General features: G+C 34.7%; 1 protein-coding gene across 1 annotated transcript in view; it reads right to left on the reverse strand.

Moving 5' to 3' along the window:
• Positions 1-1,337: 1,337 nt before the first annotated feature.
• Positions 1,338-21,096, reverse strand: part of SMC2 (structural maintenance of chromosomes 2) — a 50,526-nt gene continuing 30,767 nt past the window's right edge. Inside the window, exons 18-25 of the mRNA XM_014478168.2 lie at positions 19,709-19,902; positions 18,543-18,686; positions 15,252-15,446; positions 13,177-13,377; positions 10,562-10,678; positions 7,441-7,601; positions 4,165-4,312; positions 1,338-3,285 (exon numbers count right to left, since the gene is read on the reverse strand). Of these exons, the coding sequence (XP_014333654.2) occupies positions 3,127-3,285; positions 4,165-4,312; positions 7,441-7,601; positions 10,562-10,678; positions 13,177-13,377; positions 15,252-15,446; positions 18,543-18,686; positions 19,709-19,902 (1,319 nt within the window). The 3' untranslated portion in view covers positions 1,338-3,126. The remainder of the gene's footprint in view (positions 3,286-4,164; positions 4,313-7,440; positions 7,602-10,561; positions 10,679-13,176; positions 13,378-15,251; positions 15,447-18,542; positions 18,687-19,708; positions 19,903-21,096) is intronic.

Below are 21,096 nucleotides of genomic sequence, written 5' to 3' on the forward strand. Positions count from 1 at the left end.
TGTTTTCCATATATGTCAGCTCCATCTGTTGAAAAAGTCTGAAAATGACTTATTTTTTATAGATGTTAGATTGTTTGCTAATATTTTCAGGATTTTTGTTCATGAGGACCATTGTCCTGTAATTTTCTTGTTTTGTAATGTCTTGGTCTAGTTCTAATATCAGAACAAGGCTGACCTCATGAAATAAGTTGGAAATATTTCTTCCCTCTCCATTTTCTGAAAAATTTTGTGTAATGATGACTGGTGTTATTTCTTCCTTGAATGGAAACATTTGTAAGAGAAACTATATGGGACTAGAGTTTTCTTTGTGGGAAGACAATAACTTCAACTGTACTCATAGTATTTGAGGCTCTTCAGATTTTGTCTCTTCTTGTGGCAGTTCCAGTGATTTTTATTTTCCTAATTTTCCCATTTTGTCCTAAGTTGTCAAATTTACTGACATAAAAATGTTCATAATTTGTACCCTTATTTAAGATCCATAGTGGCAACTCTTCTTTCATTCCTGGTATTAGTGATTGGTAGTTTCTCTGGTTTATTTGGTTGCTCTAATTAGAGATCTACTGATTCTGTTGCTCTTTTGAGAAACAAATGTTGTTTTCATCAATTTTTCTCTTATTTTTCTCTTATAAATTATTGATTTTTTTACCCTCTATTTCCTAATTCTGAGAAAAAGGCAAATATGCCAGCTCACATCACTCTTACATGCAACATGGAGCTGAAAGTTCAAGCCAGTGAAATAAGGCAGAATAAAACAGGTAACAGATTAAAAAAGAGGCAACTTCCTTAATTTGCAAATGACATGACTGTGGGAGGGCTGGCCGGTTAAATTACTCCACCATATATTGTAGAAGAGGGATTCTATCATCGTTGCTTTGAAATTTGCTGTTAGCATACCTGAAACTCCAATAACAAAAGTGCAAGGAATCCTTTCTTCAAATGTTTGAGGTTTTCCCCTAAGTTTCACATGGTATATATTAGTCATCCAGACATCTCGTAAATTTACTATGTATAACAAATGCAGATATTCAAGCTATCAGAGAGGTAGTGTATAAATAGAGACTAACAGTAAGATCTGTATTTTGGCTCTGCTAGTCACTAACTGTATTAACACAGTGGGCAAGTTTCTTAACCTCACGGCTCAATTGAGTTTCCTCTATATACTGCTAATGATAACAGTATTTCCCTCACTGGACTATTATGAGAATTAAGTGTGAAAACATGAATGAATAGTGTCTGATGTATAGAAAAAGCTCAAATACTAGTTACTTATATTACTGTGAAACAAATGTTCCCATTCCCCTTAATGTGTTCCCTTTAATTAAAGAATAATGACAACATTACTCACAAAAGTTTAATATATTAGAGGATTTCCATCACAAAGCAAGATTATACACATAGATAAAAACTGGAAAAGCAAACAAATAGAAAATTTGTTGGCAGAGGAAAGAAAATTAGCACATATGGTAGATAGTCAATCCTACTAATTACTTACAAAATTATAATTAATATAGAAATTAAACACCATTTTGTAACTAGTAAATTAGAATCATTATAATTAATAGCCACTGCCGACCAGGTTGAAGTCAACAGGTACACTATATTAACAGTGTGAATTAATTCTTTCTGGCAAACAATTTGCAATACATTTGGAAAGAAATCTCATGAAATTGACGGGCTACAGTTTGTGGGGTCACAACAGTTGGACACAACTTAGTGACTAAACCATCACCACCACCACACTTACGTCTACTGTATACAATACTGGACCTCCCTGTAACTCAGCATTTATAGCTTTGTCTCCTCCTCCAACAGAGGACACAACTAATTCCATATTCAATCTTTCCAATGTGCCCCACAGTATCAGTTACCTGGGTGTTACCTGACATCCTCAGCTATGTATGAGGATGAAGGATGAGAAATATTAAACCCAAGGCCAGGAAGTATGAGCATATACTAGGAAAAGGATACCAAAAAGGAAGAAAAACTCAAGTAGTAAGAAGAAATGTGGGGCCAAAATAACATACCTGAGGTCAGGTTAAATCACGTCAGAACTTTCAAGATTTGGAGTTTGGAATACATAGTTCTAGAGATAAACTAAGAGATATGAAGAATCTTATCAATAGTATTCTTATGCTGTTTGTTAGCGCCATCTTTTGAAATCTTAAAAGGAAATTCATGGTTTTGAATTGGAAAACAGGACACTAAGAAATAGTCATGAAATTTTAAGTCCTTTTGGTAAAACAGATGAATCTATTTACATATGTATATGACTAAAAGAAAAAGATTAATTTGGTTTAGTCTGCTGGCTCCTATATTCTCACTCACCAACAGACTGTTATTGATTGAATTATGAAAAGGCTAACAAAATCTCTGACCACATTAGGAGACTTCAGATAAACCTGCAGCAGAGAGCAGCACGCAGAGGATACCTTTGTCCTAAGCTCTTATTAAAATACTCATAAAGATCAAAAAAAAAAAAAAAAGAAGACTGCACAGACCAATTACTAAGCATAATATGGTATTCAAACATCATTAAAATAACAGGAATCTTCGTAAGATCTGCTTTCTATTTGAGTCTAAATCAGAGACCTGGCACTGTCCTCAAGGAACTGAACACAAATAGCTCAGGGCATGCCTAACAGCTTTCTTTGTGTTCCCTCTGTTGGTCCAGCTACTTGCTACTTGATTCTTCCTTACCTGAACGACATTATTAGCAACAGAAACCACTAATATTACCTTAGGAATTAGCTATTAAAAGCTGATTATCAGCTATATTTATTCTGTAATTTAATTTCATCTGCTTCTTGGTAATTTTGCTCTTACATACAAAATTTACCACCAACTATGTATCTCAGGCTCCCTAATATAGAAAAGACTTGTGTAAGAAAAAACACTTGGTGACATACATGAAATCACAATTACAGTAATTGGACCATAGTTAACACTGATTCAGAAAAGAGGAATTTATGCTCAGTTATAAGTGATTATATAAGGAAAAGAAAATGGGTTAGGTAACAATATTACATTTTTATACAAACAACATGAATCCCAAGTTCTTATAAAGTGTATATTTAAAAAACAGGTCAAGGTGAAGGAGTGAATCTTTACTTTTAACTTCATGTGTGATCATTTGGGTCTTTTTGACTTGGATTCGTTTTCCTTTGGAACTTTTCCGTTTTGACACTGAGTAAATCTGGCTACTGTAGAAACACCATCCACAAACTTGGTTTTGAAAAGGACGTTTGCGTTGTTGAACATACCTTCTTTTAGGGATACCACAATGAACTTAAGGGAAAAAGGAAAACAGAAAAATTTGTAGCATCCTTGAAGTTCGTTCGCTGTTTTTGTACTGCGGTTAAGAATCATTTGGAAAAAATTTGATTTTGCTATCTCTTTAAATGCTGGGCTCCAAGCAAATGCACATAATAAATAGTTATTATTAGGCACCTAAATGAATTCTTTCCATATGCAGTTTTAGGAGTCGCTTAATTTTACTGTGAGTGCTTCATTACCCAAGTTACTATTTCCTGCTGGTTGACTGCTTGTTGCTATCTTCTCCAGTTAGTATCAACTGTCTTATCGGCTATCAACTGGCTAGCTCTAAATGCCACTGTTATCTGCTAAAAACCTGCCATAATAAATACACAATCTATGATGACTGTAACAGAAGCCCCCCAGAGCTGTTCAATGCTTTATCTATATGGTAGCCCTAGTTACTACAGCAACAGTTCAATAAAAAACTGTTTTTAGCTTCAAGGGTTTTTCTCTGCATTTTAGGAGGAATGAAGAGTATCCATCAAGCAACACATGACACATTTCTGATATATTTTCCAGGTACATCTTTGAAACAGTCTTGTTTTGATTGTGCATCTTCTCTCAGCTAGCTAGAGAAAATAATTAACCTAAATAATTTCAAGTGACAAAAAAAAAAATAGATTCCTCTTCATGCTATAACCTGCTATTGTAATTCCAGGCTCTTTCTTTAATAAGAGATGAAAGCCTCTTTCCTTCTGGAACCATATGAATAGAATTATATATTTAAAGAGATATACAACACCTTGGTATTCTTCAATCCTAAATTCCTTATATATACTGACCATTACTAAAGAATAGTTTTAGAAAAACAAATCCTAGAACTATTCTGAGGCTCTTTTCGGTTCTTACCTGAGAATGTGTGAAATGAGTACGTAGCATATGTCCAATATTCTGAGTATGAGAAAGATCCAGGGCTGCATCGACCTCATCCAGGATGTAGATTGGGGCAGGTTTGAAAAGGAGCATGGACAGGATTAATGACAGAGCCACTAAAGACCTGAAAAAAGAAGGCCAAAAGAAATACCATCAAAACTTGATTTTACCACTTTTTGCCAAAGCGCTGAAGCAAATCTGCTACCCTATTATTATGAAGAGTGCTGATTTAGCTGGAAGATAGTTATAGAAAAAAGAATCTTAAGTTTCAAACTTGAAAACTTTTGCTGTATTAAAGTAGTTTAGCTTTCCATTCTTCCCTCACTTCAATGAGTGTTATTTTGAATAGAAGTTATATGTTCTTCTTTCTTGTCAGATAACTAGAATGTTAAATTTAGCATCTAATCTTAAGAGACATCATATTAGTGTTAATAGTTTTTCCTTTCCTTCCCCAAAACTCTTTTTCAGTTCTTTTATATCCCTTTTAATTGTAACGGATTTTGTTCTAATCTGGTATGAAGAAATATAATACTTCTCATAATATTTTTTTCTTAAACATTTCATTAAAAAATCTTTATTTACTGTAAGACATTTATAATTATTTAAAAATAGAATTAAAATTACAGTAACAGCTATAACACACTTAACTCTATAACTTCAAATATCTTCTAGCATGCAGCACTAGAGTAAACAGTCTAATGCTTACTGTATTCCAATAGGGTATTTATTAAGAAACATGTAAGTGGGGGAAAAATTTGTGTAGAAGAAGAGGGGTCTAGGAAGGTGAAACAAAATTTTCTAGCAAAGGAAAGGAATGAAACAGTACAATAAAAAGCAAGCTGAACAGGGTAGCTACGGTCATTAAAGCGACCTAAAACTACTTTTCAATGGCTTTCTCTGTGCCGAATATTTAAGGCACTGAGCTTTCAACTTATTCATTTAGGAAGAAAAAAAAAGGGCTCACCAAGAGTTAAACTACTATGCTAGACTGTGGTATATCTGAAAATAAGTTTATATTGTCTTAATTATGGAAATAATTTTTAGGTTCCAGTAAGAAAATAAGCAAATATTCTCTATTTTCCTCAAAAAGTTTTTCGAGGACTTTAGCAAAAACAATTAAAGATGTTGGGATCTATACTGTGGAATTCAATTATGATTGACCAGGAAGCAGAAGCTGTCTTTTTTGACTCTTAGAACATTTAGGAATTTTATCAATAGTGAAAAATAGAGTGGACTGCTATTCTATTCACAAAAATGACAAAAGATCTCATAATAAAAATGAACAGATCTTAGTATTTTCTACATCCAAAGGAGGAGAGTTCCATGACAGCAAAGAGCACATGAAAACAATCAAGTAGTATGGACTGTAAATCCTGCAGGGGGAAAATACAAAATTAATACACATCTTCAATTATATGAATATTCATAATTTTCTCTCAGGGGCTTTTAATCATTTGGCTCTCTGCAGGTAAGGAGTGAGGCCAAATGATCTTTTAAAGTTTCTCTCAGTATGCTGTCTGAATCACTGTGTAAGGCTGGAGAAACTTTCCTGAAGTCCAGAACATATTATTTCCAGTACTCTTAATTGTCATGTAGACCCAAGTTTCCATTTGGTACTATTTTTCTTTCACCAGAGAACTTCCTTTAATTTATAGAGCTCTACTGGAATTAAATGCTTCCACCTTTTGTTTTTCTGAAAACATATACTGCCTTCAATATGAAAATGTTTCTACATACAGAATTCTAGGTTATCACGTTTTTCTTTTAGCACTTTATAGATGTTGTTCCAGACTTCTGGCTTGCATAGTTTTTGACAAGAAGTCTAAAGTCATTCTTATCTTTGTTTCTTGGCATTTAATGTGCCTTTTTACCTCTGGCTGCTTTTAGGATTTTTTTTTCTCCTAATGCTGGTTTTCAGCAACTATGTATAACATGCTTTGCTGTGTTATTGTATGTGTAGGAAGCGAGTACATACATTTATCCTACGTGTGAAAGCAAAGTGTTAAGTGTTAGTTGCTCAGTGGTATCTGATTCTTTGCCACCCCCATGGACTGCAACCCGCCAGGCTCCTCTGTCCATGGAATTCTCCAAGCAAGAATACTGCAGTGGGTAGCCATTCCTTTTCCAAGGGATTTTCCTGACCCAGTGATCAACCCAGCTCTCCTGCATTACAGGCAGATTCTTTAACATCTGGCCATCCCTTATACTAGGGTTCACAGAAATCAAGTATGTGGATTTACAGAACTCATCAAATCTGGAAAATCTGGGCTGTTATTTCTTCAAGTATCTTGTTTTACCTCTTCCTCTCTTTGAAATTCCAATAATATGTATGTCCGAGTACTCAATATCGCCCCACAGGTCACTGAAGCTCTTTCTAAGTTTAATAGTTTATTGCTATGTTTTCAAATTCACTCATGTTCCTTTTAAGGCTGAATTTGTTATCAATCTCAGGCAGAGAACTTTTCCTTTCAGGTTTGTTTTTTAAAAAATCTCTAGAAGTTTCACTGGCATCTTCTTTAATAGTTTCCATTTCTCTCACCTTGTAATCTTTAGAAATACTTAATGTAACTCTCTTTAACTTCCTGTCTGCTAGTTTTATCATCTGTCACTTCTGGGGCTGTTTCTCCTCTAAGTTATAAATCACATTTTCTTGATTTCTGCCTAGTAGTGTTTATTAGATGCTGAACACTGTGATTATGTTGTTTACAGTCTCAACTTTGTGGTCTGTCTTTAAATAGTGTTGGGCCTGCAATTAACCTTTGCTAAGGTGTGTCTAGAATAGCCTTCACTTTAGGGACGGTGCAAACGTAATGCCGTGATGTATTTCCCTGGGACTTCCCCAAATTCTAATGTTTCCTTCATTTAGTAAGACTAATGGTCTTTGTGTGGGTTTCCCTCCCTGCATTTGCAGTCAAGAATTACTCCTAGGGAGAAAGCTAGCGTAAACACTGGACTCAGCATTTTGTTTCTTTCCTCTCAGGATCATACTCCTGGATCATTCATTTTCCAGTATCTGAAAATAATTGTTTCTCATGTATTTGGTCTAGTTTCCTAGATGCTAATCCTTATTTCTACTTTGTTGCCTATCATTTTAGTCAAGTGTTCTAATCAGAATTCATAGTCTCACAGATTAGGCTCCTTAAATTTCACATGCAAATATAGAAAAGCAAATCTGAAATAAAATTGGGAGGCAGAGAGTTGATGGATTATAATAAAATAAGAGGAATTATTTCAAAGGGAACACTCACTCACCTCTGACCACCACTAAGTTCAGTTAGGTTTTCTTTCCAAGTATTTCCTAAGGCAACCTTAAACTCCAGACCATCCAACACAGTCTGCCCTTCTGGTGGTGCAAGCATAGCATTAGCACCAGGCAAAAGAGTAGAAAAAATAGATCCAAAGTCCTTGTTCACCTGGATGAAAAAAATGATTTATATCATAGAAGGTTTTCCAAGAAAAATCAAATGACATGCGTATTTGTAAACAAGCAGGTGAAATTTTGTTATCTGTTACTCTTATTTTGAGGTTGGCAAATTATGGTCCATATGACAAATCTGGTCATGCCCATTCATTCATGTATTGTCTATAGGTGCTAGCAATACAACATCGCAACATTAGAGCCCAGTGGTTGCGACAAGAGTATAAGGCTGTGATAAATTTATGTGTCTCTTCACAGAAATCATTTACTGAGCTTGCTCAAACTTTGAGGGGAAACTACAGGCTGTACCTCTAACACTAAGATGACGTTTGATACAACAGGCGGCCATGGTTGCAGGAATCCTCAGAGACACACAATTGGATAATATAGGAGATTGAATTTTCAGCTGGTGGAGAAAAACAAAAACTTTTTTTGGTATAATTTGTTTTCTGTTGACTGATATGGTAAGACAAGCCTGTCATTATTAGCTAACTTTAAAAAGCTTAAGATCAGAGTGAAGTCTAGGAGAAAAAGAGGCATGAAATCAAAACAGATCTGTTAAAGGTGTTCAATGGTTCTTTTCTATACTTTTCACAGATCTTCAAGGGACAGGAACAGGACTGAGCCCCAAAAGAAAAAAGCTGAAGAAGCTATTTGGCCTATCCCCATAAAGTTGCAGCAGGAGATTACACAGAGATTTAGGACCAATATTCTAGGCTGTAACTGAGTAATTTCTGTGCATACACATTTGAGAATTCAGCCATCTGTCTTCAGACATGACTAATAATCTTAGAGGTTCACCAGACAAAATTGAGTGTATACATGCATGCACACCGCCCCCCCAACAAAGATATATGACAGCCAAGTTCTCTATTCAAGTATAAAATTCAAATGCAAGTATATATTTTATGAATATCTGTAGTAATAAGGAAATCTCCTAGACTTAAACAGTCTCCTAAATAAAAATTTGCTAAGGAACACATATTTTAAGAACAACTGCATACATGCTAATAGCCTACACAGAGAAAGTAGATTCTAGTTTTATCTAGGATAGACTTCCAGAGCTACACAAGGTTCATTACAATGGGGAGAGGTCCACTTTTTATGGGGGAAAGATGGAAGATAACATAGTGTCTATAAACACCTGAAATTTTTTGACCAGACAGGAGAAAGACAGCTCAAATTAAGACAGTGGAATGCTAATAAATCCAAAAGATGACCATGGGATCCCATGTGGATTATTCAAAAGGGAAAAAAGAATCTTATCGGGTAACAGGTAGAGAAGAATACAGCCCTATCATAGACAGGAAATAAGTTGAATATTGAAAATCCAATCAGGTTAAGAAGGAAACAAAAATAAAACCAGTTTCTAAAATACTCTGGTGTTGTGAAGGAAGTACACTTAAAGCCATAAGGAAGTATGGAATACTGATAATAATACCTATCTCATTAGGTTACTGTTGAGAATTAAATAGGAAAATTAATATAAGAATAGTGTCTGACATATATAATAAGCACTCAGTAAATTTACTTGGTTCGGGAGAACTTTGGAGACTGAAGAAAAATCAGTTTAAAATATAAATTTGTACTCGAATTAAATCCAGGAATCATGGCGAAACCAAGAGACAGAATCTCAGATCCAGTGTTAAATCCAAATGTTGTACAAGCATTTTTTAAATGACAGAAATACTACAGGGAGATGGAACACTGAAAATAAGTTGTAGAGCAGGAAAAATAATCCAAATGAAAAAGATTCTGCCATTATCAAAAATAAAGTTCCTGCAAAATTAAAAAGAGAAAAAGTGGTAAAGTGCCCAGTTTATCCTAGAGGCCCAGGCTTACTAAAGTGCCAAACAACACAGTATCTATGAAAGCTTTTGACTAGCAGTCTTTTGTTATGGTAGGAAAACTTTACAGAAGAAGCTAAGGATTATGCTAACGGAGACAAATCTATGCAGCCAAAGAAGTAGAAATAACAGTAAGGAACCTTGAAATCTGCTGAAGTTGTCATAGAACAAAACCAAAATGGTTATTTGGGATTTTGTTGAATATGAATCCTGGAAATACTGACTTCCCAATTAACCAGTTCTAATTCCTAAAGAGCAACAAAAGGTAATTTTAACTTAAATTCTAATTTAGGAAAAGAGAATTCCAGTTTTCCTACCTTTTGACTATTATGATCTTAGGCTAATTTCAACTTTCTAAGATTTAGTTTCTTCATTTATAAAATAGAGATAATAATCATCAAAATTATGGAATTATTTTAAGATAATTCATGTAAAACAAGAGCAAATGGTCTGTTAATAAATTATTATACTTACATAAAAATAATTTTATAATTATAAATCTAACATTATAAAAATGATGTGCTAAAAAACCTAAGAATGTATAATACTTATGAATTCTGAAACACAATAACTTGTAAGTGGAATACAATCTTGCTATAGAAATATTCTTAGCACTAATATTTGACAGAGGTTACAACTGAAGGGGTCCTTTGGAGAAGCATTCCAACAATTCGCACTTTTGCAATGTGAAACAATGCTTCCAGTTTTAAGCAGAGGATGAGTAAGAGTATGGCAGATATTTGGAAGAAACCTTAGAATACTGTCCAGTATTAGAACCTATGATCTCATGAGAAAGAGGGCAAATACTGTCCCCTTTAAAGGTAACCCAGAATTAGCAAGTGATGGAGAGAAATCTACACAGTTAACTTCATGTAGTATAAGAACCAAACAAGCAGACGATGAGACCATAATGGCAGTAGCAGCAGTTAAGTCCAAAAGGACAAAATGCTTTAAAAAGTCTACAAGGTTTTAAGGTATGAGCATGTGCCTCATTCAAACACAAAGCTGTTGCTTCAAATTTATCTTAGAGTACAACGCTATTAACATGATGTCATCTTCCATCTTTGCCTCATACAGAATAAACGATAATATTTTGGGGTTCAAATACCTTTTGCCAAGCAATATTTATGGCTTGGTTTTTCTTCTGGTCAAGGTCTTCTATAGTTGCCAGGATTTTGGATTTGTCGTTTTCCACAATTCTCTTCTTCTTCATCAAGTCATTATACTAGTAAGATAAAAAGCAGACTTAATTGAGAAAACCAAAAAATTTGTATTTTAGGATTCAGTCAAGAATAAAGAGATTTTACTATTTTTATATGCAATACATACAACTCCTTCTTACCAAAAAGATACACTACATTGAGTTACAACGTAAGCCACTGAGGAAAGTAAACACATCTATTATGTAAAATTCAATTACTACAGCTGAGAATTTATAGCACAAACTCTTGAAACATTTTAACTCCACTTATAGTCCCTTATCTACCCAGTAGCCAAGGCAAAAAAAGGAGTATTTGTCATGTAAACTCAAAAGTAGCCTTGCATGCAAGGTTAGTCTTAGCAGTGACATAAAGGTTTTAATCTTTTTAACTCTTCACCACGATGTATAAAGTCCTACATAATTTGGCTCCTGTTTATCTCTGAACTTTTGGTGACACACTCCTCCCCAGGCTCCAGCCATATGGTCTTATTTTCAGTTTCCTGAACATAAGCTCACCATAGCCCTGTGGCCCCTGCACTGTTCTTCCTCTACTTCAGACATTAACTGGCGCTTCAAGTTTCCACTCCAACATCTCATTCTCAGAGTGGCCTTCTCTGGTTAATGAAGAAATTTATTGAAAAAAAAATTTGGGAGACTACAGAGGGATAATCAAATCATGAGGAGCAGCAGAACTTTCTAAAAACCCTTTTAACTTATTTCTCCTCACAGCCTCGCATTTCAAGGTGGCTTCATATTCTCCCTGAAAAACTCCAGCCAGTCTTGCTAGTTTCCTTGCTGCCCCTCTCCTTTGTGGAGAAAAGGTTTTAGGAGCTTGGCCACACTTTTATCCTGTTCCTTGCATAATTCCATATATTTTCTTACATGGGGTGACCCAAAATACAATAACAAAAAAACAAAAGGTGAACCACTGATCAACAATACAGGCCCTTCCTCTCTGATATGGAGATGGGAGTTGGTAAAATTAGAAAAAAACAACAAAAAACTAGCTCAAGTTATTATTATATAATAAAAGCAAACAAGTATAAGGAAACAAATTTCACGATGTTAAGCAGCTCAAATTCAAACAAAATATTTCCCTTCCACGAAGGTGCCATATATTGCAAAGATTTAATGGAGAAACGAAAACCAGCAGGAATATTTAACAGAAAGATTACAGTATGTGCATTATTAATCTATTTAGTATCTAACATAATATAGATTCTTTGTAGATACTAATGTCAGTAAGAGCTTTAAGAAACCCATTACCAAAAAATTTGTTAAAAGTGATGGAGCTCATAGGTACTCACTTTTACAGCACTCTCATTAACTGTTATGCAAATTCAGTTTTACAGAATTAAAGAAGATACAGGGCAAAATATAAAATTACTCAGATTGCTATTTCCTGTGGGGCCATAAAGAATAGAACTGCTTTCCCCTTTGGGTTTTTCTAGTGACATGCAGACTGTAAAAGGTTAGGGAGATGGATAACACCATCAAGTAACTGAGAGCATTAAAACAGAGAAGATGCTGCCGGATTTACAGATTAGTAAAACAGTGTTAATGTATATAACAATTTTAGTCGTTTACTTATGTAATGGTTCTTGCAATACACTGGAATCAAAGGAAGACACTGGTTAGAACAGACAGGTATTCCCTCACTTTTCCAAAGTTCATTTTATATCACTACTTTTGCAAGAAAAGGTAAAAAGCACAAATAATGTTCAGCATGTGTTCTGCAGTGAGCCGTTTCTTACAGAAGCAGCACACACCCTAAGCAGTGAGAGTGGCACCATCAGGCTCCTCCTGGGAACAACACTGAGCATCTCAGCAGCAAGCCTCCTCCGAGAGCTCTGAACTGTGTCTGTGAGCATCTGTGCTTTATCTCAGTTTGCTCTGTGCATCTGTTAGCAAGATGGGCCCTATGGTAATTGCTTCTTTGCTTTATACCATTTCGGCATAGGAAGGGTTTCAAAGGAATGCCCTACTTTTTGGATAGTGGGGAAATCCTGTAGTCTTCTTCAAAGCCTTTCAAAAAGACAAGTGAAAGAAATGACAAAAATGTGAGGAGTTAACAAGATCGAAAGTGTTTTTATTTAAACCAAAAATAAGAAAGGGGCTGAAGACATTCACAGCAAAAGGAAAGGCCAGTGGAAAAGTCATTTAAGCACAACAGAACATGTAACTGATGAAACAAAAAGAATGAAATAAGAAAAGAAATAACTAAAAAAGAAGAAAAGGAAAACACAAAACAAAGTTTCGAAAGCATAAAACAAAGATTTTAAATCTAAAATTTAAGTCTAAATTATTAGGCTGACTCTAATAATTGTCTCAGGGGTCATATCTGCTGGAGACAGGAATGGCAACCCACTCCAGTATTCTTGCCTGGAGAATCCCAAGGACAGAGGAGCCTAGCGGGCTACAGTCCATGGGCCGCAGACTGAGCACACACACACCAGGGGTCATAAAAACCATCAAGGCTACTCATGTTTTAAAGTGGCCATAGTCATAGCAAAGTGACTTACACGCTCTTCAGCTTCAGTCAGTACATTCATGGCTCTCATGTTGACATTTCTTCCTAGTTTCTCCTTCATTTCTTGCAACTTCTGAAGTCTCTCACCAGCTTCTTTTGGATTGTTAGCTTTGAAATCATAGGTGCTATTGGGTTGCCCAAAGAGGTGTTTTTCTACAGTAATCCAGTCATAGTCTTTCAACATTTTGGATACCTAGCCACAAGATGATAATAGAATGATATCATTGCTCACAAACCTATATTTAAAAATTAGTTTCTTAAATATTTACTAATTTTTACAAACATTTTTGAGAAAAATCTCACAATGACTCATTTGGAAAAAAATGAGACTCATTGTTGATTGTGAACCTATAAGTATGAATATTTTTATCTAGAGGATAGGCTAAAAAAAATAGAAACAGAAAAAGATATTACTTAAGCATCAAAATAAATGTGAACTCAAGAGAAATAGTTAAGAAGTGTGTGTGTGTGTGTGTGTGTGTAAACATTGCCATTATAATGAGATGAGGCTCCAGATTTTACCAAATTCAATGTATTACTTCAAAAAAACAACTTGTGAAAGTTTAGTCTTATATGAATATTTAAGTCATAGACACTGTAAAATCATGAAAGCCTAATTGTGACTGGTACCTAATAATTCTTGAAATTATAACCTAAGTAAAACATTATCTTAAATATTGACTCCATCCCCTCGCTACCCTCTTTGACGAGGCACAGTCAAATACTCATATAATATAACCATTAAGGATTTTTAATTATAGTGCTTAAGGAAGACTTTCTTCTACTCTAACTGTTTAAGATTGGTATTGACTGCTGAAAGCTAATCCTTGTCAATCATCCTTATTAATTCCATGAGTACAATCACACCACCAGACTCCAAAGTAATATGGTCATTTCTAGTCTATCTTTTTTTCCTGCCCATCTGTGAGCTCCATGAACACATTCTGTGGCATGTTGCTCATTCTTGCATCTTTAGTGCCTGGTATAAGTATACAATAAATATTTGATAAACTATGTATTTTAAAGAATACTTGACTTTTTAGCAGTTCTGCTTGCAAGTCACTCTTTCTACCCTCTTCACTTAACTGTAAATAGAATCCCCTAGCAACCACCAATACTAGTATTTTCAATTGTGTTTAAAAAAAAACCTATTAACAGTAATATTAGCATTGGTAATAGTTCAGTGAATTCACTAATACTAGGCTACTAGGCAAATGGGAAATCAATACTAATAAAATATTAGGATATTATCATGTGGTCATTAAAAAAAGGCTTTTTAAACAAAGTAATGAACCTGAACAGGCACTCATGGCTCTTGCAGAAAAGGGTGGAAGACTGTTTTGTATGTTCTCATCTTTTTGAAATTAAATCTCTTGTACTTTTATGATGCTAAAGAAGACTTAAAAGGCTTCAAACTGTTACAGACCAGTAAGAAAACAAGATGAGTGAATTATTAAAACCACATAAATGAAGCCTCCTTAACTAAGCAACGAATTCCTGCAGAACTATGTATTTTCTTTAAAGTACTTAGGTTACTGAGATACATGAAAGAAATTTTAATTAAGAATGACCAAAAAACTGTGGGATAACTTCCAAGACACTACTAGGCAAAACGTCAGATTTCAAATGAGACTTCAAACACTGACTATACTCATCCTCATAAGGATATCCTAAACCAACTAAGTCCTTACTTCAGAAGTTCCTTGTGTATATTTCTCTGTGAGTTCCCTAAATTCAATTTACAATTAGGTAAAGAATATATATTACTACTATTAATACATTAGTAATTAGTTCTATGAACAACTGGGGATTAAAAAAAGTCATTTCCATGGGAGACCACTCAAACATATTGGAGATGAGAATAAAGCCCCTGAAATTAAATATAAAAATAAAACATTTTTGCCATTTGGTGACTGCTGAGAAGCAGTCATAGCTGTATGCCTCAAAATTGTTACACAGTAGTTCTGCCATTTACAGTAAGTTCTTCACTGAGCATTTTACCAGAACATTTCAAAAACCCAGAGGCAAAAATGTGATTAAGAATAAAAATGAACAATACAAACATGCCTTTGCAGCAGCATCTTCAGCTTCCCGCTTATGTTTGCTGATGTTATGGTCCAGTTCCTTAATTTTAAGCTGAGATTCATTGTTTTGCTCCTTGTGTTGTGCTATTTCTGCATATTTAGCTTTAATTATGTTGTCTTGGGCTGTTATCACTTCTTTTTGCTTGCTTACCTCTTCTTGAGCTTTATTTACTAACTCCTGAAATGAAGAATTACAAGACAACATACAGCAAGGTAAGATGGAGACATTTTTTCGTTTACTGAAAGATCATCCAACAGACTTCTAGACAAGATGGCAATGTGTCATCTAACCTTCTACACTTTATATCTCCATGAACATGACTAACACATTTACAAATAAAACTTGTATTACCACTAGGAAAAAAGGGATGAGATGCATTGTTCATGCTGGAAGCAACAAAGTCCCTGTGACACAGTATAATTGGGATCACCTAGGTGCAGAGTCGGACATGACTGAAGCGACTTAGCAGCAGCAGCAGCAGGTGGAGGAGGGGTTACTGGGATTTGCCCTGTAAGGTCTCTCTCAAAAGAGTGGGATTCTGGTGGTGGTTACAAAATAATATGACAGACACCCCAAATGCCATTTATTATGAAGGCAAAGAAAGGGGGTGGAAGTAAGGTAAGCTGGCATTGGTTCCTTTCCCTTCTATAGAAGTAAGCCATAAGGCCTCTGACAGCGCAACAAAAGGTCAGAGTGTTTGGTTCTAGCACAGGGGTTAAAACAGAGATATGGAAGAGGAAGAGAAACCTTTTTGAAGAAACAGATCTGTGGCACAAAGAAAAACTTCTCACTCTTTTACTACCATCGGTTTCCCTCTCAAGTGAAAATTACAGCTGGGATTTAGTCTACCAACTCTCACCTCTTCCCCCTCAAAGTTCTTTGCTAGATCTTGAAGGTCTTTCTGGTAAAGATATGGTCACAAACTCACATAAACATCTGAAAAAAAGAACCTAGCTCAACTCAGATTTAGGTAGGGGAAAACAAAGAGTAGAACAACTTGCTAAAAGACTCTGAGGAAGAACAGGTATCTTGAAGTGATGACCAGCATCAGTAAAAATTTAGGAATTCTTTAAGGCATACTCATTAGAAAACAAGATAACTTTGAGCAATAAACAATACCTGACATTATGGTTAAGTTATTGAACATGACATAAGTAATTTCTTTATGTTTGTGTCATAAAAGGTCCTTTGCAGGAGGAAGTTAAACCACAGCATTCATCTAAAAAATCCAAAACAAAAACGCATGACAAAAACATGTTTATGAAGAAGATTCTCTCACACCTAAAGATTGAAGATGCTGTGTCACAGGTATAATTATTTCAATCTACAATGGTTAAGAGAAAAACACGGATATCTATCACTTCAGATTGAGCCAAAGTTTTTAGTTTTGTTTTGAACATAATTAATTTGAAGGCAATTTATCTTCTTGGCTCCCTAAGAGGGCAAATAGAAACAATTTAAAATATAGAGACTAAAAGAACAACGTTTACAAACTTAGAGATACATTTTATAGTTTTCCATAGAGAAATAGATATTCTCTTTATCGAAATATGTATATGCTTTGATTTTATCATTATTTAAATCAAGGAAGAAGGGGCTTATTTTACTTCCACATTTCTCTTTAAAAATATGACATCTATTTTTTTAAAAAAAATTCCACAAGATGATGTCCATGAAAGATGGTAAAAGATATGGAGGAATGATAAGGCAAGTAAGAAGGCAAAAAAGAAACTGTAGAAAAGGTAATCAGCAATACAAAACACAAAGCTGAAAAGCATTTTGAACCCTGATCTTCAAAAATATAGTTAAAAAATTGTTCTGCTATTGATTTGATAATGTGTTAAAAATTAAAAAAAACCCTTGAGTTTAACCACAAATAGAATGAAGAGAAAAAAGAACTACTTTCTAAAACAATGCACACTACAACAATTAAAACAATCATGTCAAGGAAAAAATGTAACAGGAAATGTAAAAGTAGAGGACAAAAGGCAAAAACACACTTTACTATATTGTAGCTAAATGGATGGAACTCCCGTTAGAAGCTGTTACATTTTAGTTAACATGACCTATAAAAAGTATATACAGAACAGAAAACTTACAAAAAAAAAAAAGTTGTATCAAAAACAAAAGGTGGTTAGACTTTGTAGGGCCTAGTGACAGTAGGTACTACGACTATATATTTCAAAGTTGCTAAGACAGCACATCTTAAAAAGTTCTCATCGCAAGAAAAAAATCTGTAATCATATATGGTTACCAGACTTATTGGGGTGATCATTTCACAATATATTAAAATGTGAACCATTACATTGTACACCTGAAACTAATATAAATGTTATGCCAATTATATCTGAGTTTTAAAAACTAGGAGTAGAAATAATGAAACAGAATTCGAGGTCAAAATCAAAAAATGGGTCAAGAAGGTATCCAATATTCATGAGGGAGCATTTCTAATATTTGTAGGAAATAGAAATATCTTCACAACATGAAACCCTCGCACCCCAAATCCACCCTTTACTGCCTGCTTCTGAGATGGGAACAACTCTCCCTTGCCGAGTTTAACAGTATGAAGCCTCATCAGTAAAGGATGCTGTAGGGACACTGGAGAAGGAAGGGGCTTTACTTCTTGCTTCTGATGTGCTTTTCTCAAAGGCAAGGTTGTCACTTACACGGCATAACCAGCAGCAGTCTTTTCAGCCTGTCCCCAGGCTGGGCACCTCCCTGTGGCCAGTCCCCCTGGCGTCCCCAAAAGCTGTTTTCCCAGATGTCCTGTGCAGCACTTTCCTCCGCATGGTTTCCCTACTACATCAAACCCCACCACCAGAGGGCCACAATCATGTGTTCTCCAACTACATGTAGTTCTCAGCCTTGCAAGTAGAATGGGGCTCTTTTCCAGATTTATTCCTTCTGGGGGTGCACTGCTTCAGCTTATAGGTAGTGACTGCTCCTTGTAGCTGCTGTTCATATATTCTTTAGAGTTTTCTCTAGCCCTTAGCAATCAATTGTACATCATCCCAAATTCCTGTTATAGTTAATAATTTTTATTTAAACTCTGCCAGGTCAAATTACTGGGTGTTTTCATTTTCTAGTAGACCTAGTGGACTAAAACAATTAGTGATATTATTTCAGGACTCTTTCTGATCGGTGATCATCATTTTCCCTCTCATCATGACAAGGGTGAAGAGACTGAGACCTTTGAAGTCAAACATCTTTAAGCTACCATTTCAGAAGGAGATTTACATTTGTATTTCTCTAATGTGGTTAAATCACTCTTACCTCATTTTTAGCCACCTCAGAGGCCATCACTGCAATCTGACCCTCGTAGGATATGATAGCTTCCTTTACAGCTTCAAGCTGTTGTTCATAGGATGCATGCTCTCTCCTGAGCTCCTCCAGCTCCAGGGTGATAGCTTCAACTTCCTATAAAAAAACAGAGCATCTGGGCATTCAACATACCAACTACTGTGGCTCAGACAGTAAAGCATCTGCCTACAATACAGGAGACCTGGGTTCAATTCCTGGGTCAGGAAGTTCCCCTGGAGAAGGAAATGGCAATCCACTCCAGTATTCTTGCCTGGAAAATCCCATGGATGGAGGAGCCTGGTAGGCTACAGTCCATGGAGTCGCAAAGAGTCGGACATGACTGAGCGACTTCACTTCAGCAAGTAAGGACCATGGCTTACTCAACTACTGAAAACATGTAAGCTGCTTCCAAAGAAGAAAGGGGAAAAGAAATTTATTTTTCTATATTAAAAAATGTACATACAATTTTTATGGGTTCAAAGAACTTTGCATAAACTATTTCATCCTTTTATTCCTATAGGGAAAAATAATACAGAATTCTATATAGCAGATAAATTAGGAGGTAAAATCCTTTTTTAAAACAATTATTTAATGACAAAAAAAATTAGTTTCTCTTCTTTCCCATTATAGCCTTTAGTTCTTTACAAAATGCTTTGTGTAAAGCTAAATATTTAATAGTAGAATCATAAGGTGGGTTTAAAAAGAACTGTGAAAGAAAGTTAGATTTAAGTGAAATTGTATGGAATAGCGACTGGGCATGTAGCCTTCTTTGTAAACAGTAAAACACAGGTTCAAATTCCAGCCTTGAAACTATCCATAATAGTCTACAATTGAATAACACTGCAAATTTAACATGCTTTGTCATCATTATTCTTTCACAGTGTCTGTTCAAACAGATGATCACCAAACAGAAATGTCAACAGTGAGTCTCTGATATGACACAGCTTGGCTTACATGATACAAGCTTTGGTCTACTCCTGAATGAAACATTATCAAAATCAAGCCTTTATCAAGCAATCTTATCTCTCACTTTTCGATTTACGACAAATATCGATGAAGGACAAATCAACCAATGGTGCTCTACCACCCTTCAGTTCTATGCTGATGTTAAAAGATTAATTCTATTAAAAAAAAATTACCTGTTGTTTTTCTTTCATTTTTTTGCTAGAAGCATCTGCTTTAGTTTTGGCACAATCTAGTTTTTTCTGTGCATCCTTCAGTTCTCTCTCTCTTTCAGCTTCAGCATTTTTCATTTTATTCTCCAACACCTCATATTTTTCTTCGGCTTTTTTCTGAATTTCTTTGGTGTTTTTTAAGGTCTCCTCACTTTCCTCTGCATCATAAAGCAGGCAAATACAACTAAATGAGATCTTCCAACTAGTAACAGTTATAGGTAAGGGCTTACAAATTCAACTTTTAAGAGAAGAAAAGGTATAGAAAGTTGGAGGCAAGAGTTAAAAAAAAAATTAACTGTTCTAACCTTATTCTAGAAATAGTATGTTGAAAACACAGGTCATATCTTAGAGCCATACTTGAATTATCTAAATTCTGTAAAGAAATTATTTCCAATCACATGAAATTGAATAACATAAACTTTACCTACAATTTAACTTATAAAAAGATCACAGACCATTTTATATACCATAAGCTTATAAAACCAGAACTGAGCACAGAACTATGGTACTTTTATTTTAGTTATAAGAACACTTTTAATTAACCCCATAAAAAAGCTTAACTTAGTGTTCCTTGCTCACTTATTTTTATTCAAGGAAACTCTTATTAAAGTAGAGAAATATTGTGAGAATATACATAGGACAAAGCATAGGAAACATATGACCTCTGAATTTATAAATTAAAAAATAAAGTAAGATAGAATGAGCATGTTATGGTCACAATCAACATACACTGTTAAGTGTTAGGACTAGGTACAAACATAACCTTGAAAGCCATGATTATGCAATTTCCTATACTAGTTTTCATTGTAGAATATCATTCTAGAAATCAAAAGAGAAAAAAAAAAAAATACCCAACACAAAGATAAACAGAAATACAACAAACCAAATGTACATTAGATGTAGCAAAATCAGTTCTAGGAGTGAAGTTCATAGCAACAAATGCCTACCTAAAGAAACAAGAAAAATCTCAAACAACTTTACACCAAAAATCTGTTGTGTTTCTATATACTAAACAGTCCCATTTAGAACTGCATCAAAAAGAAGAAAAAACAAAACCCAAAGTTAGTAGAAGGAAGAAAATAATAAAGATCAGTGTGGAAATAAATGAAATTGAGGCCAAAAAGAAAGAAAGAAAAAAAAAAATCCATGAAATTAAAATCTGGTTCTTTAAAACCAACAACCTTCCAGCTAGACCTAAGGGGAAAAAAAGACTCAAAATCAGAAATAAAAGATACTACAACTGATACCACAGAAATATAAGGAATCATAAAAGGTTAACTATGAAAAATTTCACACCAACAAATCAGACAACCCATAAGAAATAAATCCCTAGAAAAAGACAACCTATCAAG

This window comes from Bos mutus, chromosome 8 (genome assembly GCF_027580195.1).
Source record: "Bos mutus isolate GX-2022 chromosome 8, NWIPB_WYAK_1.1, whole genome shotgun sequence".
Taxonomy (NCBI): Eukaryota; Metazoa; Chordata; class Mammalia; order Artiodactyla; family Bovidae; genus Bos; species Bos mutus.